This window comes from Python bivittatus, unplaced genomic scaffold, assembly GCF_059951505.1.
Source record: "Python bivittatus isolate LINGU-HERP-01145 unplaced genomic scaffold, Pbiv_v1 ctg000840_np1212, whole genome shotgun sequence".
NCBI lineage: Eukaryota > Metazoa > Chordata > Lepidosauria > Squamata > Pythonidae > Python > Python bivittatus.
In genome coordinates, this window is record NW_028277113.1 from 19483737 (window position 1) to 19511173 (window position 27437).

The 27437-nt window shown below is 36.5% G+C and overlaps 1 protein-coding gene across 5 annotated transcripts in view; it reads left to right on the forward strand.

Moving 5' to 3' along the window:
* Positions 1 to 27437, forward strand: part of CDKAL1 (CDKAL1 threonylcarbamoyladenosine tRNA methylthiotransferase) — a 316095-nt gene that overhangs the window by 215020 nt on the left and 73638 nt on the right. For 4 of the 5 annotated variants that reach the window (XR_015794055.1, XM_088130858.1, XM_088130855.1 and 1 more), the window contains exons 12-13: positions 19946 to 20126; positions 25027 to 25089. Coding sequence is in view for 4 of the 5 variants with exons in the window: in XM_088130858.1 (XP_087986984.1) it covers positions 19946 to 20126; positions 25027 to 25089 (244 nt within the window). In the remaining variant the exon portion in view is untranslated. The remainder of the gene's footprint in view (positions 1 to 19945; positions 20127 to 25026; positions 25090 to 27437) is intronic. The other variant, XM_088130857.1, reaches the window with a different exon arrangement.

Consider the following 27437-nt stretch of genomic DNA (forward strand, 5'->3'; position numbering starts at 1 on the left):
TAGTAGAGATCATAGAATCATAGTTCAAAAAGGCCATTACATCCAACCTATTCCTCAATGCAGGAATTCAAGTTAAAGCATTCAAGTTAAACAGCTGTCTTACCTGTGAAGCCTCAATCTGGCAAGGTCAGCAGTGAGGCACCTGAACCCAGACAAGACCATTATCAAAATACAGGGCAGGTGCCCTCTACCTCCAAGGACAAGAAATGAATGGTAAGAAGGGTATTAGACTAGCAGGCCCAGGACTGCTTTTTGTGACACTGCATTTGGTAGCTGTTTCCAATTTGAGGAAGAACCATTGATGTATACTCTTTAAATAAAATGTTCAAGCCAGCTCCGTGTCCACCTTAATCATCCTATCCAACCCACACTTAAGTAAACCAGTTAAGTGTGAGTTGGATAGCATGATAACTAAGTGGATACAGCATGTCATGGGCACTTTGTCAACTGCTATGCTGAAGTCAAGATACCTTATGCCTACAATATTCTCACAATCTATTGAAGAAGTCACTTGAATCAAAAAGTGATTCAAGGTTAGCCTTGCAAGATTTGTCCTTGAGAACTAAATGCTGATACAGCTGCTTTAATAATTTGCAGAGAAGTGCTTCATTTATCCTCCTGCATGTTGTGAAAAACCTCTTTCTAATGTTCAGCTCAGCCCTAATGCTTCCATGTTTTGTTTTTGTTTTTGCTTTTTGCATTTATAGCCTGCCTTTTTTCTGAGAGTTCAAAGCAATTTTGCTCATAGAGGTCTCCTTTATTTTTAACCCTACAACAACCTTGTGAAGTAAAGTGGACTGAGAGAGCGATTGGCCCAGAATCACCCAGTAAACTCTAGTTTAGCCAGGACTTGAACCTTCCTGGTTCATATTCATTATCCAAACTATTACATTGTATTATTCATAGTATTTCACTAGAGAAAGCTATTCTGATTAAAGGTACAAATGCAGGTATGTCAACTGCAGCATTTCCATTTAAGCAAAAGTCCATTACTGGTGGCTCAGTCTTGATAAGAATATAGTGGGGACATTTCAATGGCCGGTGATACTCAGCTGATGTCAAAAGTAAGAAGGTGAAAGATCTTTAAGTAAGAGAGCCTTCCTTCTGCTCTGCAGTCTTAGAACAACTAGTCTATTCAGAACACAAATGAAGACAAAGTTCCTTAGGTTGTGTAATATAAAACATGACTGTTTTTAAATATTTCATCTGTGACTCTCATTGATCTGTTAATTGCTGATCCTAAATTCTGCAATATTCCTCTCTAAGATTTTAACTTCAAAGCATACAATTGATGAACTTCAGCCTATGATAAAAACAAAATGTATTTTCTTTTACTTAGAGGTCAGCTATTTAAATTTATAAAAAAGTAACACTTTTTGCTTGTTAATAAAAGTTCATTGTTGATGAATTCTGACGTTAAAAAATCTTTGTGTTTGGGTTGTTTCCCAGAGCTGTTGTAAAGTTCCAATGTTTTGATCATTAGATTGTAGCAGGAACTCTGTGAAGTAGCAGGACAGCTTTATCCACATGATTATTTCAGTTTTTGAGTTAACTTGGGACATACATCTATTGTTGACAACTGCCTCGGTCAGCCAATTGAGCGATCACTAGAAAACTGCTAAGTCTGTTAGCCTCAAGTTTTGTAATACTCCCTGTTCTTCGGACTTTACATTCAGAACACCTATCTGTTACTTTATGAAATAATTCTAAAACCTTCAGACATCCATGTCTTCATTCCATTCATTTCAATCATTTACAGTTTATCTTCATAGCTAAAGGACAATTGTTTTTAATACCATGGGATACACAGAATGTACTTTGCTTAGATTTTGTATGTAGGTCATTCTTGGTCAAGGAGTATCTTTGCATAATATATTTAGATTTCTTCCTCCCATCTTATTAATAAAAGTAATACAATAAATAGCAGCAGTTACTTTTTGTGATAGAAATGTGGTTCTTCCCTAAACCACCAGAAATAACTATTCTGATATGAAATTATCTACAAAATATTAGCGACTTGTTGAACTCATCCAAAATGTGAAGAACCATGGATTTCCTTAAAAGCTTATTAGTAATTCCTTGGTGAAAAGATTGGGCAATAACAGATATTCTATGGGGCAGTGGTCAGCAGGTTGATTTCTTCCAGCTATTTTGGATTTCATCTCGCATCAGCAAATAGCAAAAATGGTGAGAATTGTATCACAAACCATCTGAAGGACACCAGGTTGCTTGCACTTGCTTTTGCTCTGAAGAATGTTAGATATGTACAAGATTGCGTGCTCAGTCCATGTTGATGAAACTTCTAAACTTGGCCAGAATTCCAGTGTGTAATATGCATAGGAGCTTCTAAGTATACACATTACTCTGGAAAAGACTTGCCATATGTAGAATATTTCAGAGTTGTTGGTTATATTTATTAATAAGATTATAATAGTGCATTTCCTAAAACAGGAAAAAGGCTAGTTAAAAATTGTCCCAATGAGAGAGTTATGTGGAATATTTGTTGAATCTTTCGAATGAATAAATATATGAATAAACGTATTAAGCTCACAAATCAGTACAACTTACTGATTTAACATAATAAAATATATATTTATTAACATAATAAAAATATAAAAAGTGTACAAACCTACAGAGGAACCAAAGGAAGATTTTTGCTTAAATTATTGTTATTAATTGTATTTTAATAGATGTATCAATTAAACAGAAGAAGAATAGAATTTTAGGAGATATTCCAGACATAGTTCATAGTAACTGAAAAAATAAACAGCTCTACCCCTTGAGTCCTTCTGTAATCTGCAAAATACAAATAAATATTCAATATAAAAGGGCATGACTCTGCAGTTTCTGTAAAAATGCCTTCTGTATTTCATCATATTCTGTATTTCATCATTTCATCATGTTATTATGATACAGTTTGGAAGACTATCAGTGAATCGTCTGACAGGTTATACTACCTAATAACAAATTGGAGAAAAATGGAAGGTTTGGGACAAATCTACACTACCTTAACCAGTCTTTCAGTAGCATGGCTGGGACACTTGCCAAGGTGGCGGTTGGGCCCAGGACAAACACTAAATTAAATATAGTTAATATTACTATTCTTTTTCAGTTGTATATTTTCTTTGTTGTTATATTAAAAATTACAAGTTGTTAGCCTCTTTTGAGACTTTTGGAGTGTATATCCTTAGAGAGTTGCATGTCACTATGTAGTCAGGTTATACAGCTTTGATTTAAGAGAAGGAAAATTTTCTCTCTGCTCTACCTCAGATCATATTGATTATTTATTCATGTAATTTCTGCATAAGCTTTAATATACTTGCCGTGTTTATATTCTTCATAATGAATGTTTAATAATTTTGCATTGTGTTTATAATTTATCCAAATGATTGTTTATATTTTCATAATTATATATACTTGAGTATTTATTGATTTCATAAGAAAATGAAGAAATACAACTCAACCAGTAAAAAAAAAAAAGTAAATATTTATGTTTATACTCATAAAGCCAACATGGCAAGATATAGAAAATAAATATTCCACTAATCCTGTGTATCTTTTACTACTAGGGAGGTAGTGACATTTCTTTTTGGAAGACCATAGTTTTTCTAACAAGTTGCTAAAAAGTTAAAATATTTACTTTATTTTTTATGGGAAATTGATAAAAGAGTAGTATAACCTATGATTGTTATTATCACATTAAAAATGTTATAAACATTAGAGATTTTAAAAAGTTGCCATTATAAAATACATGGGGTTTTGACTGAAAGTCAGCAGAATCGAATAGAACGGGGAATGAATGAAGCTGACTCTGCTGAACGCAAGCTGCCCTCTCCTGAGTTACAGTGATTTTTTCCCCAGATTTTCATTACATACCCATGACTGCAGGGCAGTGAACCACATTGTGTGTTCATTTTTTTGTAACCTGCGTGATATGGAACAAGCCATTAGTTAAGCATTGTGGATTTGCCAGTGTTAATTGCACTTCATACTGTTCCTGTCTGGCTCATGGGCCTTCAGCATTGTCCTTTCCACAGCCACTTGATACACATGGGGTTGATACTCAAGGAGTTGTCCTCAAACAATAGCTACTCTGTCACCTCTAATTGTTCTGCTGAGAAAGGTAGATGGGAATACCTAAAACTGCTGTTTGGAAGAGGTAGCTCCTTAAGGATCCTTTCCTTCATCTTTCCAGATGGAAAGGGGAGGAGAAAGCCTGTTTCTTCAGATGGTTTTACTTCAAGGCTGAGAATAGAGTGAATGAGGCTTCAAGGAAGAATACAGGGTCTGACAGCAGCAATGTCATAACAATGATGTCACAACGAACGCCTGATCGAAAGACAGGATATAGCCTGAAAAATAAATAAAGGATGACCTGTGAAACATTACATCATTGAACACCTGACCCAATTCAGTACTTGAGTCCTGATGTATCATTTGCATCATGATACACACATCATCATTTCCCCCTCCTCTTGCCCCCTACAGATGTCCATGTGTAACAGGAACAAAGATGCACATAGAGTGCTTTATGAATGGGAAAGAAAGAATGAGTTGGAATAGGTGAAGATTACAGGTGAAACTCGAAAAATTAGAATACTGTGCAAATGTTCATTTATGTCAGTACGGCAACTCAAAAGGTGAAACCAATATATGAGATAGACGCATTACATGCAAAGCGAGATATGTCAAGCCTTACTTTGGTATAATTGTGATGATTATGGCGTACAGCTTATGAAAACCCCAAATTCACAATCTCAGAAAATTAGAATATTACATGACATCAATAACACAAGGATTGGAAATAGAACAATATCGGGCCTCTGCAAAGTATAAGCATGCAATATGTACTCAGTACTTGGTTTGGGTCCCTTTTGCAGCAATGACTGCCGCAATGCGGCATGGCATGGATGCTATCAGCCTGTGGCACTGCTGAGGTGTTATGGAAGACCAGGATGCTTCAATAGCGGCCTTCAGCTCCATTGCATTGTTCGGTCTCATGTCCCTCATCTTTCTCTTGGCAATGCCCCATAGATTCTCTATGGGGTTCAGGTCAGGCGAGTTTGCTGGCCAATCAAGCACAGTAATCCCATGGTCATTGAACCAGGTTTTGGTACTTTTGGCAGTGTGGGCAGGTGCCAAGTCCTGCTGGAAAATGAAGTCAGCATCCCCATAAAGCTCGTCTGCGGAAGGAAGCATGAAGTGCTCCAAAATCTCCTGGTAGATGGCTGCGTTGACCCTGGACTTAATGAAGCACAGTGGACAACACCAGCAGATGACATGGCTCCCCAAATCAACACAGACTGTGGAAACTTCACACTGGTCTTCAAGCATCGTGCATTGTGTACTCTTGCTCCAGACTCTGGGTCCTTGGTTCCCAAATGAGATGCAAAAGTTGCTCTCATCAGAAAAGAGGACTTTGGGCCACTGGGCAACAGACCAGTTCTTTTTTTCTGTAGCCCAGGTAAGACGCTTCTGACGTTGTTTGTTGTTCAGGAGCGGGAGGAGCTTGTTCCTTGACAAGAGGAATACGACATTTGAAGCCCATGTCCAGGATCCGTCTGTGTGTGGTGGCTCTTGATGCACTAACTCCAGCCTCAGTCCACTCCTTGTGAAAGTCCCCAACACTTTTGAATGGCCTTTTCCTGACAATCCTCTCCAGGCTGCGGTCATCCCTGCTGCTTGTGCACCTTCTTCTTCCACACTTTTCCCTTCCACATAACCTTCTATTGATGTGCTTTGATACAGCACTTTGGGAACATCCAACTTCTTTTGCAATTACCTTTTGGGGCTTTCCCTCCTTATGGAGGGTGTCAGTGATGGTTTTCTGCACAACTGTCAGGTCAGCAGCCTTTCCCATGCTTGTGATTCCTACTGAACCAGCCTGAGAGACCATTTAAAGGCTCAGGAACCCTTTGCAGGTGTTATGGATTCATTAGCTGATTAGAGTGGGACACTCTGAGCCTAGAATATTGAACCTTTTCACACTATTCTAATTTTCTGAGATTGTGAATTTGGGGTTTTCATAAGCTGTACGTCATAATCATCACAATTATACCAAAGTAAGGCTTGACATATCTCGCTTTGCATGTAATGTGTCTATCTCATATATTGGTTTCATCTTTTGAGTTGCCGTACTGACATAAATGAACATTTGCACGATATTCTAATTTTTCGAGTTTCACCTGTATAACTAAACTTAGTTTTCCAAATAATTCTTGACAAAGAGAGGAAAATTATGATTATTTTAATGAGGTGAATGATTTTGTTTCCTTACCTCCAGTAAACAGCTCTTGATCTGTTACCTATAATGAACTGTAGAAGTGATTGTAATGCTCTACAGGAAAAAATACCATGGCAATGTGGTGCTATCTTTACTTTTAAGGTTATTAAAAGCACAGACGTTCTACTGCATGTGTCTTTCAGTTTGAATTTTCTCATATGTTTGAGTAAATGTTTATGCTAAAATAATTGGGGTGAATGCCAGTTGCATCAGTGATAGTTTTGCCTGTAGCCAGTGAACATGATTATATGAATGGCATCATTGTGAACTGTATCTGATATGCAAACAGGCACAATGGGCCATTATGTTTAAAATATCCAACAGGAATAATAGATTCATACCTTTATTAATACCATCTAAAATCATAAAACTGTAACTAGCTTTTGAATTATTCCAAATGGTTCTTGGACTGAATGTTATATTTTTAAAAGAGGTAGACCTGTTGCTTGTTAATGTGCCTGGCAGAAACACCATTTGCAATTTATTACCATCTTAACATGGGGATGGGGATGGGATTCCAAACGCCCATACCAGCCTTACAAGACTGGAGATTGTCTCCAGAGCATGTTCAGACAAAACCCAATAGTTCCATTCTGTTTGATGATAAACAGCTAGTAGTTATTTCACTCTGTCTCTAGCATTCATTGAACATTTGTAACAAATAGACCGAAAGTAAAGAAAACAGTTTTTGTTTTTTGAAACTGGGAAATGAATTTTGGATGACATACTGGGTGTGAATGAATAGAAGCCATATTGGATAGATGGATGTTCTCCCATTGTTTGGATAACATTTCACATAGGAATGGCACATACAGAAATGTTCTAATAAATCATTTTAAATAGCATAAGATAATATTTTGGAGTTTGCCTTCCAGCCATTAGGTAATGCTAGCCTGTATCTCATGGATAGTTCTAATGCATTCATTCTCTCAGTGTTTAACCTTATATTGTCAAACTGTTTACATCGCCATACAAGAAGATGGTAACAATAAGCTTCACAGAATCAAGGTTTATGGAAATGTGAGCAAAATCTCTAGGGGAATAAAAGGAGGATGTAATGAGCAGGCTCAGTGGAAACAGAATTCTGACCGACTGATGGAAAGATGAAATGGAATGGATGTTAGCTGGCTGGAATGGCAGACCTGAATATAGCTGTTGAGATGGCTGGAATCCAAAGCAGAAATCCTTTCCACGGGGCCTTTTTTTTTTTTTTTTTGCAGGTCCCAGTTGTGGCATTCATTGACTTTATATATTTCAGTATGCTGGCTAAAATAAATCTCCAGATTTTCATTCCTCCAGTGATTATGCCCGTAGCTTTTAAAGTATGTTGTCTGATTTAATTTTTCCAAGCAGCATTCACTGTGCTGCTGTCTTAGTAACATGTTTCAAAACATTGACTGATTTGTGAAGTAATCACAAATGTAGTGAAGCGTTAAAAAGAAGTATTCCACTGACATAAACAATATAAAAGGTAAATTCATGCCTTAAGGCAAGGGGTTTTTATTCAGTTTATAGTGTTTGAAGTTAAATTGCTTCTGGCCTGTGTAATTACTGATAAACTAATTCTCATGTTTTCCAGTCTCGCCCTTTTTTTCTTGTCCTAAGTCTATGAAGAGTATTTCTCAAGAGGCAGTCTCTGGACTTGAAAAAGTGTTGGTTTATTCATGATGATAACCATTTTCAGAAGCAATATGTAAGTTATCTAACTACAGTCTGATTAAGCAACCTAGGGAAACATAGCTGGGCCTAATTCCTTTCCCCTCCCTAATTCCTTTCCCACTATGCATCTGCTCAGTTGAAGGACCTGATAAGCTTTTTCCCCAGGGTTTTCTATGGAAAAGAGGCGGGAAGCTGGCTGGCTTGCCCTTTGCTGCTAAGATGTTTGGGATCACCTTTTTGTGATTTGGGGCTGCAATTTATTTTTAGAAAAATGAGCTCCAGGAGCCATAATGAGCAGGGGCCACATTTTCAGGGAAAAGGACGCTGTAGGGCTACAAAAATGGGCCTGCAAGTCATATGCTACCCATGTCTTCTGAAGAATGTATTTTTGACAACAGCCTTGAAAACTAAAAATATACTTTGTCATCACTGTTGTTATTAAACAGTTAGACCTGGGAGTCTTCATTCAAGGTTTATCTAAGTATCTAAGCCATAATACAACAATTCCAAACTTGCATGTAGGTCTGGGGGATCCTTGAATACATTAATTCTTCCTTATGTGCATGTACAGTGGGGCAAAAAAATATTTAGTCAGCCACCAATTGTGCAAGTTCTCCCACTTAAAAAGATGAGAGAGGCCTGTAATTTTCATCATAGGTATACCTCAACTATGAGAGACAAAATGGGGGGGAAGATCCAGAAAATCACATTGTCTGATTTTTAAAGAATTTATTTGCAAATCATGGTGGAAAATAAGTATTTGGTCACCTACAAACAAGCAAGATGTCTGGCTCTCACAGACCTGTAACTACTTCTTTAAGAGGCTCCTCTGTCCTCCACTCGTTACCTGCAGTAATGGCACCTGTTTGACCTTGTTATCAGTATCAAAGACACCTGTCCACAACCTCAAACAGTCACACTCCAAACTCCACTATAGCTAAGACCAAAGAGCTGTTGAAGGACACCAGAAACAAAATTGTAGACCTGTACCAGGCTGGGAAGACTGAATCTGCAATAGGCAAGCAGCTTGGTGTGAAGAAATCAACTGTGGGAGCAATAATTAGAAAATGGAAGACATACAAGACCACTGATAATCTCCCTCGATCTGGGGCTCCATGCAAGATCTCACCCCGTGGGGTCAAAATGATCACAAGAACGGTGAGCAAAAATCCCAGAACCACATGGGGGGACCTAGTGAATGACCTGCAGAGAGCTGGGACCAAAGTAACAAAGGCTACCATCAGTAACACACTACGCTGCCAGGGACTCAAATCCTGCAGTGCCAGACGTGTCCCCCTGCTTAAGCCAGTACATGTCCGGGCCCGTCTGAAGTGTGCTAGAGAGCATTTGGATGATCCAGAAGAGGATTGGGAGAATGTCATATGGTCAGATGAAACCAAAGTAGAACGTTTTGGTCTAAACTCGTCGTGTTTGGAGGAGAGAGAATGCTGAGTTGCATCCAAAGAACACCATACCTACTGTGAAGCATGGGGGTGGAAACATCATGCTTTGGGGCTGTTTTTCTGCAAAGGGACCAGGACGACTGATCCGTGTAAAGGAAAGAATGAATGGGGCCATGTATCGTGACATTTTGAGTGAACACCTCCTTCCATCAGCAAGGGCATTGAAGATGAAACGTGGCTGGGTCTTTCAGCATGACAATGATGCCAAACACACCGCCCGGGCAACGAAGGAGTGGCTTCGTAAGAAGCATTTCAAGGTCCTGGAGTGGCCTAGCCAGTCTCCAGATCTCAACCCCATGGAAAACCTTTGGAGGGAGTTGAAAGTCCGTGTTGCCCAGCGACAGCCCCAAAACATCACTGCTCTAGAGGAGATCTGCATGGAGGAATGGGCCAAAATACCAGCAACAGTGTGTGAAAACCTTGTGAAGACGTACAGAAAACGTTTGACCTCTGTCATTGCCAACAAAGGATATATAACAAAGTATTGAGATGAACTTTTGATATTGACCAAATACTTATTTTCCACCATGATTTGCAAATAAATTCTTTAAAAATCAGACAATGTGATTTTCTGGATTTTTTTCCCCATTTTGTCTCTCATAGTTGAGGTATACCTATGATGAAAATTACAGGCCTCTCTCATCTTTTTAAGTGGGAGAACTTGCACAATTGGTGGCTGACTAAATACTTTTTCCCCCACTGTATGTATGTGTATTGGGGGGGGGGGAGCTACTGTTAACATCTAATAACATCTGTGAGTGCTCCTATTGCATATTAACATAAATTGAATTACAATAGAAATATTGTATTGCATAGAAATATCTTTCATAGTAATGTCTCTTGTAAAAAGCAATTGTGTGGCTTCAGTTTGTAATGATTTGCCGCACCTTTACTGAGTGTACACTACTGAGCAATATTTCTATGGCAGCCTTCCCCAACCTGGCTACCCTCCAAATGGGTGGAATTCCCAGCAAACCCAACTGTTACTGAGGCTTCTGGAAGTTGAAGTACAAACATTATCCTTGTATATAAATATATGCTTGGTTTTGTCAGCAATTGGCAGGGATAGGGCCTCCAGAAGTTCTTGTGGCACAGCTCCTAGTTGATTGATTAGGTGCCATCAAATCGTTTTCAACTCCATCACAATCAAAGGTAAGGGTTAATGTAAGCTGTAGTTCAGCAATCTCCGAAAGGCCATTTTTCTACGCCTGAATGAAACCATCCAAAATAAATGCAGTTTTCTCCCTGAGCATTCCATTATATAAATCTAGCATGCAGCTTAATGTCGTTATAATGCAGTTGTAATCTTTTCTCAGTGACCATTATATTAAAACATGAAGCATGTTGTTCTTCCACATATAAGTTCTTACCAACATAGTAAATATTAGCAGCCAAAAAAGGCAGTTTAAGGTAAGAAAGATTGTCTCTTAATAAAGAATGATAAGCAACATCTTATGATCACCCCAAAAGCTTTAATTCTAAATGTGGACAGATAGTAGAGGAGTAGTTGACAGTTTTCAGTGACTGCTGTCACAAAGCCAATGTTAAACCAGTTCTCATGATTATTTCCCTAATGCAACCCTTAATAAATGCAAACCTTAGTTTTTATAATAACCTTTGGTAATGTGAGCCTTGATCCATTAAGATGCCATTCATTTGTGATGCATCTCCAAATCCCCTTTTTATGCATTTTCAATCAACACATGCTTGCTCTGAATTTATGCATGTGCATAGAAGGAGATGTAATTTAAACACATCTGTTCAAATATGCATTTCAGATAAACTTGGTGCTGGTTCTCATAATGTGGCTGAGGTTTTGATGTGTATTATATCCCCAAAGTACACACCAGATGGTATTTATTAGAGATTTAATGGAAATGAAGTTTCAGGATGTTGAGCTTTTGTCATAAGTCTCTCATTTTAAAGTCATAAAACAGTAGTAATCTAAAATTATCAATCTTTAATGAAGTTTTGTACATGGTTTCATTTGTATGGGAAGTGTATACTGGGTAAGGATAAGTAAGCTTGCATGGAAGGAGGAGGGTCAAGAATGAAGTTATTCCTTGAGTGAAATCAATGGCAAAAAGTAGATGCAGAAAGATGTTTTGCTGTGTCTGCTTGGTGCCTTTAGGAACTTGGGCTACCTGTACAAGTGAAAAATACATTTTTTTTTTCAACAGGATGCACATAATATAGAATTTTTTACTGTATTTTGTATTAATACAGAATTTTGTTAAATGTAAAAATTAAATGCACACTTTATGTCAATAAGCTCCAATGAGAAAAGCCAACCTGTTGGAAAATACCAGTTTGTGGTATGATTTCCTTCCCAAATTTAGTTTGTCTGGTCATTTTACTTATTAATTAAGAAAAGCCTCTAAAATATTCATTTCTGCTTATTTTCTTATACTAATAATTTATTAATATGTTTCAAATTAAAATTTAACATTTATTTAGACACAGGGATAGCATATGAAAGATATAGACTATAAATAATCAGTTCTGTACCATCTGTTGTGTGTTTTTATGTATGCACATGTGTGCAAAGGGTCCCGAGGCTAGACAGTTTGTGTCTACAGTTGGAAGAGGACAGTGGACAGATATATAAAATAATACAGTGATAGGATTACAAGGAATCATTTAGCCCAACTTTCATACCAAAAGTCTGTCCGGTCTGTACTGGAACACATACAGCAAAAGGGAGCCTTCTGCTTTCCTGTTTGGTTCTGCTGTTGTTCTAATCATTATAAAATGTTGATGAACACTTATATTATATTATATTATATTATATTATATTATATTATATTATATTATATTATATTATATTATATTATATTATTATATTATATTATATTATATTATATTATATTATATTATATTATATTATTATATTATATTATATTATATTATATTATATTATATTATATTATATTATATTATATTATATTATATTATATTCCTCCTTTTGGTAACAAAAACAGAATACAAACATTTAAAAATATATTAACATTAGCAATAAAATAAATATTAAAATTACCTAATAATTAAAAAAAAAACCTGTCAAAGGATATGTATCTTTACAGATTTCATAAAAATTGAGAGATTGAGGGCCAAGTGCAACTCCCAAGTGAGTGTGGTCCATACAGAAGAAGGACCTTTCCTGCATGCCAGAAAGACAAGCCGTTGACCTTCAGATGACCTCTTTTGCTTACCTTAAGCATGGGACAGAATCATACAAGCAAGGCAACCCTGCCTTGCTTATTAGGTGGCAGAAACAGGCCCTAAGACATTTAGATCTTTGAAGGTTAGTACCCATACCTTACATTGTATTCAGAAAGCAATTGGCAACAAGTGCAGATCACTCAGTACGGTCCTCATATGATCCCTGCACCTTGCACCAATTATTAGGCTAGGTGCAATGTTTTTCACAACTGCAACTTCTAGACATTTTTCAAGAGTTCAGTGGTCAAGATGGAATGTAATCAAGGTATGGATTACTGCTGACCTGTTCTGAGAGAGGCTTATCTTATACACTACATGTAATTGTTTAAAGACATTTCTTTCCTCACCCACCATCAGTAAATCCAGTAACAGCTAAAAATATGGAAGCATTTCCAAACTGTAAAGCTCCTTTATTAGAAGAAGTGTTAATCTAAAAGAGAGGCTAAATCTCAATCCCCCAGTCCAGTTTCCAATATACTGTTCTCTCTCATACAGCCTCTTTTTAAACTTGCACAATTTTCAAGGATAGTGATTATTTTCTTGCAGTTGGATGATGAGTTAATCATCTAGGAGGAGAAAGGAATGAACAAGAAGGTGGTAGCCTTCATCTCTCCACACAGTCTGTCACTTTCATTGAAATATACAATCTGAAAAGAGTCCAAAGTAACATGACAGGGAGTTGCCAAGGTTACATCCTTGTGACCTGTCCCAGTTCCAGAATCCAAATCAAGATGGTCCAGTTAACCTTGACTGTAAATAACAATGCAAATTGTTGACAGTGGGCCACTGACTGTTCTGGTGAATGTGTGCATTGTTACTTACATTCAACTGCCAGGGCTGTTTACATATTCCAACTAGAGACATCAACAGTATTGCTAACAAAATAAACGGGAAATTTCCAAAGCACATTCAGGAAAGTGTCTGGATCCATGAGAAACCCAGACCAAACCATTAACTGGTTATCCTACCCTAGAAAGGTCTGTCCTAGCCATCAGTCTTAAATTAATCAGGGAGTTATTTGTCCTTGATAATGGAGTCACAAATCTCCCCTATTTTCAGATGCTAGTTCCATGTGAACAGAAAACTAAATCCAATGTATGCTGTGTGGCATGTGTGGGGACATACAGTATATCAGTTGGGATACAGCCATCATAATTATGCAGAACATGAAATTCTGAGCCACTCCTGCCTGGATAATCTCATCATAGACATTAAAATCTCCCAATACCTAGGGTAATCTAACACCACATTCTAAGATTGCTTCAGCTAACATAGGAAAAGAGATTGTTTAGTAGCTGAATAGACAATATATTAACTGTCCCAACCACCTAAAATCAGAAGCATATACTTTTTGAAAATCTGGTCAGTAAAATGAATTTCTCTACACCACAGTTGCACAGCCTAAGCAGGCTGTAAACAGGCTAGCTATAAATTAGGAAATCCACGTACAATTGCACTTGCTCATAAAGCTTGTAAATCAGGCTTTATCATCTGGGTTACAAGGAATCAGTATTGTAACCAGTCAGATTGTCAAGGTTCGAACAAACAGATTTAGGCCAATCCCAGGTGAGAGTTGGTCACAGGTGTCAAGTGCAGTCTAGGGCTTAGGTATGAATGCACACTATGGAGCTTCAAAATAGGCTGTCACAGAAGATATGCCAACAGAAAGTCTCCCCTCTGAAGGAGCCTTAAATATTCAAGACTTGTTCAATGCCCACACAAGTAAAGATGAAGAATTGATGAAACCAGATTCTGTAAAGCTTCAGTTTCCATCAGATATCTTCCCTGCAAGTGGTGGCTCTTTTGTCTTATGCTCTTGTGGCTCTCCATATGCTGTTGCCAGCATTCCTGAGAATGGAAAGGCCTTGCATCCAGTCCCAGATCAAAATCCTTCACATCAGGTTCGGGAGTGGCAGGTCTATATCTCTTCTTCCTGTGCTGGTGGTTTTGATCATTTTGAAAATGTTTCATGCTTGAAGCAGAGCTGCTTCGAGTTTGAAGCACATCCAAAATTATTGTAATAGCTTCTTTTTTAATGCAAAGCAGTTGTTTCAAACTTAAAACAATGATTTCAAAGTTGAAATGAAATGTTTTACACATGCCGCTTTGAAAGGCATGATGTACAGATACGGATACTTTAAACATATAATAAACTCCTCCTCCCTTTCTGTTACTTCTGTACTTTTTGAACAAATTATATCCTTCAGTCACTGCATTTCAGGCCCTGAGAATCATATCACCAGATCTCAGCTGGGTTTATTAATTATATTTGCCATATAATTAATGCATAAAGCTGTATTCAGAATTTAAGCTCATATTATTTATTTCCCATTCCCTGAAACATTAATATGTAGACAACTTTGTGAATTAACATTCTTCCTGATTTTTCACCGAATGGTTTAATGGGCCCGAGTACAGTTGGCCTCTTATTTTCTCTCACTACTCTACAGCTACTTCCTAACTTTTTGGGTAAATGGTGGGGCTGCTTATCATGCTCATTCATTCATTCATTCATTCATTCATTCATTCATTCATTCATGTATGTTACGGTTTTGTAACCCAGCCAGTTTAAAAACTCTGGGTGGCATACAACAGAGTACAAATTCAAAATCAAAATAAAACAAGCAAAAAAGAAAACTGAACAGAAATTTGCCAGGTGGCCATCAGAACATTTAGCCCTGTTAAAAGCATGTGGAATAGTGTCGTTCTAAGTGCTTTACAAAATGTCAGCAAGGAGGGAGCTACTCAAAGCCAAAGAGTTCCATAGTAGAGGGGTTGTAACAGAGAAGACCTGCCACCTGGTCCATATCTTACATAGAATGAGGACTCCAAGCAGGCTTTCTTGTTATGTTCCTACTGGACAGGCAGATTCAACTTTGGTGTACGTACTCAAGGTGTGGTAAAATTCTCTTTACACTTGCCAGTATGTTAGTAGGATTAAGACATCATACGTTGTCATAATGTACATGTGATGAATTACCTAACTTTACTATATTTTTGGCCACACGTTTTCATATAATGGACAACAGTTTTCCTTTGTTGTTTGTCATGATGATATTGGCAGAGATAATTGATCAGCTGGTTACATGAATGCAGTGGCACATTACCAGCTGATAAAGGTTTCAAAAGGTTTTGCTTACCAATCAAATAAGTGTATAAAGTGTTACAATTAGATTAGTTAAGGTTTGCAGACAGGTTGATTTAGATTGTCACAGAGAGGTTGCTAGATATATTAAAGAAAAAAGTGGTTCTTAAAGTAGACATCATCCATTAAGAGGTGTCTAAACTGTGTATGTATGAGTGTAATTATATTTAAGCTTGGTTAACTACAAATGTTGGCAATGTACACCTTCTGTAGCCCAGTTCATTCATGGTATCGGAGATTAAATAGAACAGCAAGAATTGCCAAAAGATAACCTCCGTCTCGGAATGCAGTAATTGCATGCAAGAGTTGGAAGGATATAAAATAGAAGGGAAATTATCTATTATGGCTCAAACATTGATTTGGGGAAAGAAGACATCTTACAGAACCAAGAGAGACTTAAGATGTCTCAGAGTTTCTAACTTCTAAACCTAAAGGCATTTATTCCTGGTTCAGTTGGTAACCTGTACGGTACAGTAACAAATAGTATATGATTTTGTTAATGGTTTTTGGTATAGCTGTATAATTTATACTCTAAAAGACTGTAGAGATGACAAATAGTTTGACAGTATCATACTTAAGCAGAATGCTATCTTTTCTAAACTTTGCAAGATGAATAGCAGCTTAAAATAACAAGCCTTTTCGTATAAAATACGGTGCAGGTGAGTTAGTTGAAATGACAGTTTTTAAAAAAACCAAGAGTAACATGTACATAGCTTCATTCTACATTTTATTTAAGGTTGTGAAATTTTCCATTGGCTTCCTAATAATATAATATTTTGTTCATGCTACTGTATATTGTATACTGGTAAGTACAATTAATTGAAATGAAATGTAGGCAGAAGCTTATTGTCACACTAGGTTTGAAATAATGCTCAGAATTTGTGTCTGTAAGTCCTTTAGAATGCACTTTACTGTTAACATTGGAGAGACAATATTAATTGTAGTACATTTCACACTTATAGGCAGGGGTCCCCAACCTTTTTTGGCCAATAGGCACTTCTGGAATTTTGAGATACAGTGTGAGCTCTGTAGCTTCCGTGGGGAGGTAGCTTGGCCATTCACAAACAGGTTGCAAGTCTGATGGGACACAGAGTCTGGAGGATATTGAAGAAGTCTGCAGGGACACTGATGTCTGTGAGCACTGTGATGGAGACCAGAAATGTAAAGCCTAGTTCCTATTGAGATGCTAAACTAAATGTACCTAGGCTGCATCACTCTGTGGCATTATTTTTTTTTAATCCTGTACATAAAAAGCAATATCATTGGGGAAACTAGGCTACAGCATTTCTCCCTAACAAGCTACATTTCTATATACTGTATACGTATATACAGTATATAGAAATATATTGCATCACTCTGTGGCATTATTTTTTTTTAATCCTGTACATAAAAACAATATCACTGGGGAAACTAGGCTGCAGCATTTCTCCCTAACAAGCTACGTTTCTATATACTGTATACGTATAGGTATCATGTGGGGAAAGAGTCCTGGTTTATAGTCTGAAGTAGTACAAACCATATACATTTTTATTACCTTGGTGAAATGCTAATCTTATCCTCTGGTGAGTAGCAGTTAGTTGCATTTGGTTTGGGATTTATGTTGAATAATCCTATTTAGGAAAAATGAATTAGCTTGCAATTTCCATATTAACATCAAAGGAAATGTGAAGATATCCACATATATTCCTTGTCACTCTGAGAGAATTGTTTTTACTTCAAGGAGTAGTGATTTTGTTGCTTCAAGCATAAGTGGAACTTGCCATTCATGTTTCCATAGAAACAGAAAAACACAAGAAGTGGGTGACGTTGCCATGCTGTAGGTATTACATGTTTTTGCTGTTGCCATCTGTGTCATTAAAATGACTGGTGTAACTAAACTATGACTACTTTTTATCAAATACAAGGTATACCCTGTTAATCTTTGAGATGTCAAATGATGCCACTTGTCATTCATTTCTAGAATAATATAGGTTCTCCCATTTAAGTCTGCCAGAAATGCTAATTTTGCTCATATGAGCAACAGCAGACTTCAGAATATGTCTCTATTATAATTTGGAGCACATGCAAGGACTTTGGAAGCACATTTAATGTATATTTAGACCTAATGCAGAGTCTTCTGGCACTGTTTTCTACTCATAGAGGGGGATTAGTCCATTATTCAACATACTATCTATCCAAGTAGCTTGTTGGCACCAAATTGGAGTTGAAAAGTATCATTAGACATATTCAAAATTTCAATTGGCCAGAAATTCTAGTTTATTGTTTATAAGAAACATGCTGGTATACAACGTATGTAAGGTATGCTCCCTGTTGCATAAATAGCTAAAACTAACCAGGAATGGACAACTTATTCTTATATTTAAACATGGAATCCTGGTTTGTTTCTTGGGTTCACAGTCTGGAGCTGTCGCTGTTTCATGAAGTTTGGCTTGTTTGAGAACAATTCATCAGGATCCTTGGTTTAAACATTGCAATAAGCTGTCCTTTCCTGGTTAGTTTTACCTGCTCATTGAAGGAAAAGATGAATAAGCTGTCTTCACTAGAAAATCCTTCACAATAAGCCCAGAATTTTGGTATATTGTTATGCCTCCATCATCTTCATTGCATGAATCTGGTTTATTATTAATGTTCTAGAGTAGTACACCTGGAAACTGCAATGTACCCTAACCCTAACTTTTGATGGCTATCATATTCATTCCATCCCAGAAAATTCCTCTGTCTTCAATTTGGTAATCCCAGAAATTAGACTTCTGGAGCAGGAAATGGTGGGCTGAAGACAGCTCCGCAAAAAATGGAGCTGATGACTGCAGTGGAATGAAGAGCCAGCGAGCAGACTGGCTCTTCAAAAGCTCTCCAGATGAGGAGAGGACTTGAGATTGCCCACAAGTGCTCCAGACAGCTGCTCTTCATGAGGAGACTGCAAGACAGTGGTCTCCAGCAAATTTAGAGCTCTGGGAGATGAGGGAATAGCCATCTTGCTCAAACCATGGTTTGTGCCTTTGAAAGGACACTAAGTTTGCATACTTCCTTTTCTAATCACTTTCAGAAATTGCTTGTTAACTGATTTTCAGCTATTAGAAACCTTTGGATTGACAGGTTTGACAGCACTGGGTGAGTTTCCTTCAATCCTTAGTGAAAGAAAGTTTTAACTACAAGTTTAAGAACTTTTTTTAAAAAAAAAATAAACAGCAAAATGCCATGGAATACCACTTTGCCTTAAAAAAAACCTATTCAGGACCCAACTGTGTTTAAAGATATTTCCAGGGATTGGCTACACTTCAAAATTATGTGTTTGTTAACACAGTCACACACACACATATCCAAAGACTCAAGGCAGTTTGCAATTAAACAAAGCAGCAACAAAGTTCAGCATAAATAATATATGATTGTCCTTTTGCCTTCACTACCCAATCACCCAGAAGTTGTGGTGTTGGGCTCCTGTCCCTTCCTTGAAGGGTGAGAGAACCTTCAGCATATCATACTTCAGAGACTATGGGATGGACTGACTCTTGGTGGGAAAACAATACTGGTGATACACCCAGGAATACATAAACTTGATTGGTCTTTGGCTTCAGATTAACAACAACAAACAATAACAAGGATTAACAACAACAACGAAGTTAAATCTGGCATTATTCTTCTCCATCTTCCAATTGCAGCACTGCCACATGCTCCAGTAAAGTAGTTTCTAAAAATTAATTTCTTTTTTCAGATTGGATCTGTCTTGCCTGTTGAAAGACAAGATATATTGTCTTTCAAAAATTATCCTATTTAATTACTTCCTTAGTCTCTTGGCAGTCATCTGTGTTACAAGCATCCAAACCATTTGGCAGTTGTAGCTTCTCTGAGTAAACGTTGGGAATTTTAGGTGGTGGGTTTTGTTTTGGTTTGTTGCACGCTGAGAAAAATCTGTTAGGAATTCTACATTCCCTCATGAAGTGAAATTCCGAAGTTTTTTTGGAGAGAAACCATGATGTTTAAACGGCTTGTTGACGGTTGTTGTGTAGACTTTCCTTTATGTGATGCTATTTATAATGACTCTTATTTTCTATAGGCAATGCATCTCAAAAATATTGAAGCAATAGGATGCAACATTAAATGTCCATTTTGCTGAAGGAAAAGTTAATATGTCTAGTATTCAATTTAATATATTTTTGTTTCCACTCATTTCAGAGTACCTGGAATAACAATTGCTACAGACGTCATTTGTGGGTTTCCAGGGGAAACAGATGAAGATTTTCAAGAAACCATGAAACTTGTTGCTGAGTACCGGTTTCCAAGTCTTTTTATTAACCAGTTTTACCCACGCCCTGGGACTCCAGCTGCAAAAATGCATCAGGTTCCAGCTCAAACAGTAAGAGTTACTTTTTCCTTTCCATCTTTAAAGAGCACAACATTTTAGGTGAAATATGTTGTGCACATGATATATATATATACTAGATGCTGCTGATTCTTTCTTTTTTTTTTTAATTTATTTTGCAGTAGATTGAGGGCATGATTCAAATGGAACTTTATTGGTCTCATTTAGTTCAAAGTTTTGTTGAAATGTCTTACATCATTATACTGTATATATAATGTACATTGCATATGTACTTGAAGGGCATTGTTACCTAACACAAAGTTGGAACTTTCATTGTAATATATTGTGTTTTTTGTAGCACCAGATTCCTGATGATACAGTTCAGAGAACGGGAGAGATAGAGCAAGATAATGTTAGAGAAAGGACATGTCAAAGTGGAATGAGCTGCTCAGATCTCCCAAATAATCTTTTTCCAATCTCAGTGACCAATCTTCACTGTCTCCCTGAGGGCATCAAACATTGGTGCATATTGATTCATTTCTTTGCACTGAAAGGATATTTTCTGTCATTTGTGTTCTTGTTTCTTTCCCCTCCTTCTTTCCCTCCCTTAACTGGACAAGGGGATAGTTTCTCATTTCCCAGGAATCTTTGCATGTAAAATTGACCTACATTATCTGAGATCAGGTAGAGACTTCTCAAGTTGATTGCAAGTCCTGTTGGGCATGTCCACATATTTTTTTCTTGGCAACAATAGAGAAGTGGTTTGGTATTTCCTTCTTCTAGAATTTTTTTTTGTTTTACTTCCCAGTCCTGTCTGAAGATTTCCTGGTAATCTCCCATTGAAATATTAACCAGGTCTATCTCTGCTTACCTTTTCCAAGATCAGCCACTAGAACAGATGCTGTCACTCAGCTAAAGCATTTCTTCAGCCACATATGATATGCACAGAGGGGTTTTTTTCCCAACTTTAATATTTTTCAGCCAGTATTTTATTAGTTCTGATTGATGTATGATCTCTTAGATTGATTCAAATTGAACTGCTATAAAATGAGATCACTAATAATATTTGAATCTACAGGCAGGACCTCTAGCAAAATCTACTTTCATTTTCCATATGTCTTTTATTTCTCCTATGGTGCTCTGATTTCAGTAACTGGATTGGATGTAGAGTTGTAGGAATAAAATTCTACACGTGTAATAGGGCCTGCATGCCATCTCTTTCTCATTGCAACCCACTACACTCCTTAAAAAGCTATTCCTAAAAGCAAAGGGACATTCTCAAACACAATAGAATATAACTCCGTTTGTTTGATTTCACTGATTCCCCCTTCCATTTTACCTTTCCAAGCCACTTCCAATGGATGAAATCAGTGGAAGTGGTAGAAAGTGGAAGTGTGTTGCATGAGTGCATCTTTAGTCTGGAGCCACTTCTATGGCTGTATTCACATGTCATGGTAATCCCAAAAATGGGTTCTTTCATTTTGATTTAATAGAACATGTAAACCTAACCATTGTGGTTTGTATTCCATGGTTTTATGAACATACCATAAGAACATAAGAATAGCCATGCTAGATCAAGCCAAGGCACATCTTACTTCCACATTTTGTTTCTCGGAGTGAACGACCAGATGCTTCTGTCTTGTTTCTATTATTCCCCTGCAACTGGTATTTGGAGATACACTGTCCTCAACTTAGAGGTACCATTGTGTCTTCAAGACTAATGCCCCTTAACAAACCTCTCATTCATGAATTTATCCAATCCTTATTTAAATATGTGAACCCAGCCAATTATAGCTTATTCAACAAGTCACAGTTAAAGAAACCATGAATTTATGCAATATATGAATGCAGTCACAATCATGAAAGATTGGAACATATTCACACCTTATCACACATACAGATATATTTCCCACATTTTTGAAGGACTGCTATGTGGACAAATTACTTTCATAATTTTCATTATAAATCTGTCCTAATTATGAGCTTTCCCCCCATGTGCTAGGATGGGTGTGGTCAGACTGTGATGAGAATGTTGTGGGTTGCATCAAGGAAGTGTGGTTGTGGCACCAGGTTTTTCTGTTTTGAGTTTTATTGTCCTTTAGTTTTATGGTCGTATGTATTGTTTTTATTGGTTGTAACCCACCCAGAGTTGGTTTTTAGATGGGCAGCTATACAAATGTTTTAAATAAATAAATAAAATATCAAATTATGTTATTGCTAATACAGTTTAGAAGTTAAAATAGCATCTTGCATTCTTCTGTTCCATAAACACTTGCTTCATATTTATATCTACTATAAATACACGGCAGTATTAAATATAACATCAACCGTTAGCCTTTATAATCATTATACTGAATTATGCAAATATTGATTAAATTTTCAAGAACAAACTTATTTTTTATTCTTCTAGAGGCTTTTTAAAATGCAAATATACTGAGTAAGATGACAAATAGCTACATTTTAATTCACTGAGAAAGTGTAATTTTGCTTTTGATCATAAGCTGGGATAATTATTCTTTTTTATTTTTTTTTATTATAACTCTTTTTTAAAAGGAAGGTATATGTCTAATTTGGGGCAAGTAACTATCAGTGTTAACAGATACAGTTAATATAATATGAAATTATTTTAAAACCAAAAATTATTCTATCAATAAATATTACAATATAATGACTTCTGGGGAAGAAATGGAGGACTGAAGATGGCTCTGCGAAAGGCATTGCTGACAACCTCAGCAGAATGAAGATCCAGCAAGTAGACCAGCTCTTCAATAGTTCCTCTGGACAAGGAGAGAACTTTAGATCACCCACAAGTGTTCCAGACAGCTGCTCCTCACAAAGAGATCACAAGACAGCGGGTTTAGAGCTCTGGGAGATGAGAGATTAACCATGTTGCTCATACCATGGTTGGTACCTTTGAAAGGTCATTGGGTTCACATACTTCTTTTCTAATCACTTTCGGAAATTGCTCATTAGCTGCTTTTCAGCTATTAAGAACCTTTGGATTGACAAGTTTTATAGCACCGGGTGAATTTCCTTCAATCCTTAGTGAAAGAAGTTTTAAATACAAGTTTAAGAACTTAAAAAAAATTGGGGGGGGGGAGGGAATAAACAGCTAAAGGGTGATTGAAACTTTGATTTTAGAAAGTTACAAATGAACTAAGAGCCCAGATAAATTTGAAATAGGATTTTGGAATTAATTATAAAGAATCCTTCCTGTGGAAAAATGCTGTTGTTTTTCATTCTTTTTTAAAAAACAGAATAAGGTAAGACTTTAATAATTGGACACTAGAGGGAACTAGAAGGAACTAAAAACTACAATTAAAGGAGCAGAACACTCAAACTCAACTTACAAATACAGAATGAAGCAAAACATTTTAACATTGGACATATGAAGGATATGTTTGAACAATGGACCCAGAAGTTAATTTTACAAGTGTTTGCCTTTATAGATAGGCAAACATATAGATGTGTTTAAAAGATGTTATGGAAGAGGAACAAGTTTTACCTGACAAGATTGAGACTGATTTGAAAGTGGATTTTAAAATGACAGACTATAAGAGTGACATGGAAAAAGATGTTACATGGGACATATAAAAGAAGCCGGCTAGTGTCTTAATAATTAAAAGGGATGTACAAACAACAAACCAAGAGAGTGACATGGATAATTTTCCTATATTGGATTTAGAAAAGAGGCTTGTTAATGCTTTGAAGAAATTTGTGAGAAGGGACAAAGAAAAAATGAAAAGAAATCAAGTTCTAGGACATTATTTGAAGGGACTAAAGATCAAGATTGTTAGAAGCAAAAGGAAGGAATATAAAGTTGGTTTATTTGATCAAGGTTAAAATAAATATGTTGTTATCTCTGGTAACCCTTAATGGACTTTTGCTGATTAGGACTGAAACAACAAGGCTTTAAGGATTTGTTTATAGATAAGAGATGGGGTATGGGAAGAAGAGATCATTTGTTGTATTTTAAGAGAAGGTGATAAGTTACTAAAATTGTTTATACTTGTGATAAAAGAGGAAGTTATTTCTTTATATATTTCTTTTCTTTTTCTTTACTATGTTCTTACTTTTTATTTCTTTTCTATTTTTCTATTTTTTCTGTTCTGCACCTTCTATTTTTTCTTTTTTTTCTTTTTTTTTAGTTGCATTAGTTTTTATTGTTGTAATTATAATTTTTAATAAAATTACTATAAAAATAACTACAATGTATTATTTTACTGTGAATAATTTTGTCAATAATGTTGTTGAGGGTAATTTAAAATTTAGAATTGGCTTGATTAATAATATATGAGTTGCCTATGACCTACCAGGCGATCTAGAAGCATTTATTTATTAGGTTTCTATCTTGCCTTTTGTTCATGAAGTCAGGGCAGTGCAGAGAATGGTCTCTCCTCCTGTTTTTCCCCACAATTATAAACCTATAAGGTAGTTCTGACTGAGAGAGAATGATTGGCCCAAGGTATCTAGTGACCTTCTGTGACTGAAAATGGAATAGAGCAGCATTTCTCAACCTTGGCAACTTTAAGATGTGTGGACTTCAGCTCCCAGATTTCCCCAGCCAGCAGGGGGAATTCTGGGAGTTGAAGTCCACAAATCTTAAAGTTGTCTAGGTTGAGAAACACTGGAATAGAACCTCAGTCTTCCCAGTGCCTGCACAAAAGAACGGTGGGGAGAGCTGCTGTTTTTGTCCTTTCCACTGAGCAAAAATGTATGCAACAGTGACAAACTGGGGAATGTACTGAAAATTCTTGCATACCAGTATATGTTTACATTGCTTGCTAGTCATTTTAGTTTTCTCCTTAAATGAAGAAAACTATTTTTTAAGGGAATAGGGCTTTTTTTCTTTGCAAAATTGTACCCATTGTTATTTACTGAGTACTGATTAAAATGTATTATTTCTGTATGTCTAATTTTCTTTAAAAATCATATTTTTCTTCTTTCCCTACAGAAGAAACAAAGAACAAAAGAGCTATCCAAACTGTTTCATTCATACAATCCATATGATCACAAGGTAAAAATAAAATGCAGGGGTTTTTTTCATTGCACCATGATATTCATATTATTCAACTACTAAAGCTGAGTATTGACTTGGTTCATGCTTTTTGGCCAAGAAAAGATACTTTAAGGATCCATCCATGGGAAACAGAATCTAACTATATGAAAAAAAGTATTTTCCTTTGACTGGAATTTAGGGCTCTCCATTTTGCTTGGTCTCTTAGTCATTGGTTTTAATGGATCAATGAATTGTCCTGATGTCTTCCTTTTTTCTCCTTCAGTGGTATGTTTTGTTTTTAACTGAGTCTCGAGAGCTTAGCAGGACTTTTGAACATTGGGTTCTTTTAACGTGTACAAGAATCTGCAGTTTCTTAACTTGTCATCAGTGGTCCATTTATCAGTCAGCGGAGTTACTTGATTTATTTATACTGTTCTGGCTAGGATTTCCAACCATACTGTAGACGTTTCTGTGGGGATGCTTTTTTCATATTTTCTCTAAGTCAGCCATAATTTTACAGTTGTATGTTGGAACAGAGCAGCCGCTGTGACTGTCAAACTCTGTGAAATGAAATAAGAAGGGGTGACGCATACCTTGAAACAATAAGCTACCATGTTGGATAATCCGCTACTTAACTTTTCTCTGAGTGAAGAAACAACACTGATCCTCATTCTGATCCTGACCCTGTGTCTGAGAATCTTATTCTCAGGAAAGGGAAAAAAAACATTATAGTTGATGATTCCAGAATCATCACCATTGCCCAATTATGCTCACGACCAACTGAGGCCTGACATGATTCAACAAAGTTGAGGGCATGATTGTGGAGGTAAATTATCAGTACTTATGGCATATGAGAAGGCAATCCCTGCTCTAATGTGGATGTTTCTTGTCCTCCTCCTCCTCTATCCCTCGGGTGCCAGGATTAATAGTACAAATTTTAAAACATGTAAATTAATTAAAAAGAAAAAGCAGGAAAACCATGTTTGTGATGGGATTATTTCATTGCATTGTAGAGCAGGAGATATATATAATATAAGACTAGCTCAATTAAGAAGCAAGAGAAGCAACTGAACATCCAGAAACCTTTGAAATTTTTCCACATCTGAATTTTGTGGTGGGACATTTTTTCCATTCATAGTACTACACATCCTCCTGTTCTTTTATTAGCCCTTCTGTTAGAGCTTGGCCACTTGTGTTCCCCAGCTCCATTCCAGTTCATTCCTTTTGTGGCGCTATGTATCAAAATATCCTGAAATCATTCTGACTTTGTTTATGAACATGTACGTTCATTTTTCATATTACTCAGTGTAAGGGCTGGAAAATAATATAAGTATTTAGGTTTGTTATTCTGATACTGTTTTATGTATTTTAAAATACATAAAATAACAAAAGTAGCAGAAGTGAATGACAAATAGTTTTTGAAGGATATGTTTTGGAGGACTAGAAGAAAATGAATACAGCAAGGTCAAAGGATAAGATCTTCCTAAACAAATCTGTGTTCCACAGATTTTATATTTGTATCTTATTAATTAATAAGTTCCTTTACCCAAATTCAATCCTGCTACCGGAAGCAGCTCCTATGTACAAATCCCATGCAGTTGTTTTTTAGCTTAAACATTTGCTGTAACCTAATAATGTTCACAGGACGTTAAAATTTCTAGGTTATAGTTTCTGTAATTCAATACATTCATGCAGCTGCTGCCTTAGGGTGGCCCAGCTATTTAATTCACTTTACATATTTTAGTTCCTAATATTTTCCACAGATGCAGTGTTTAAAACTATCATTCTTTTCAATTCTTTGAAGTTAGCCACAATGACTTCAGTGGATTTTTTTCCCTACATTATGGCTATAATCCAGCAAAATCCTAATCTTTAAAGAAGATGGTGGGTGGTTCGTATTCTTCACTGTCCGTCTTCCTTCTGTTCAGCGCAATTCCAAAACTTCTTTTGGTTTCTAATTGGGAGAGGCTGCTGAATTAGACAGGACCCCAAAAGCAGGGTGTGTGCACAAAACTCTGAACTAGGGCCAAAGGAATTATAGCAGTGCCAGAAATATTTCCATGTGGAATCTAAACTATAAGATGTAGTAATTGCATAATAGGCATTTATCTGCATAGCTGCAGGGTTTTTCTCTGTTAGTGTTTAGAAATTCAGCTTTTGAGAGTTTCTATGGAATGGAAGCTGAAGGAGAAGGTACAGTCTCATTTTGGGTGTTTCAAACACTTGTCTAGTTTGTCATCCTTGCCACACACATGTGCAAAAAATGTGCTTATTTGTTGACAGTGATTTGAAGCACTGCATCCAGAAAGTAGAGAACACCCATTTTTCTCCCCAGCCATCAAGTAAAAGAGACATCCCATTTTTCT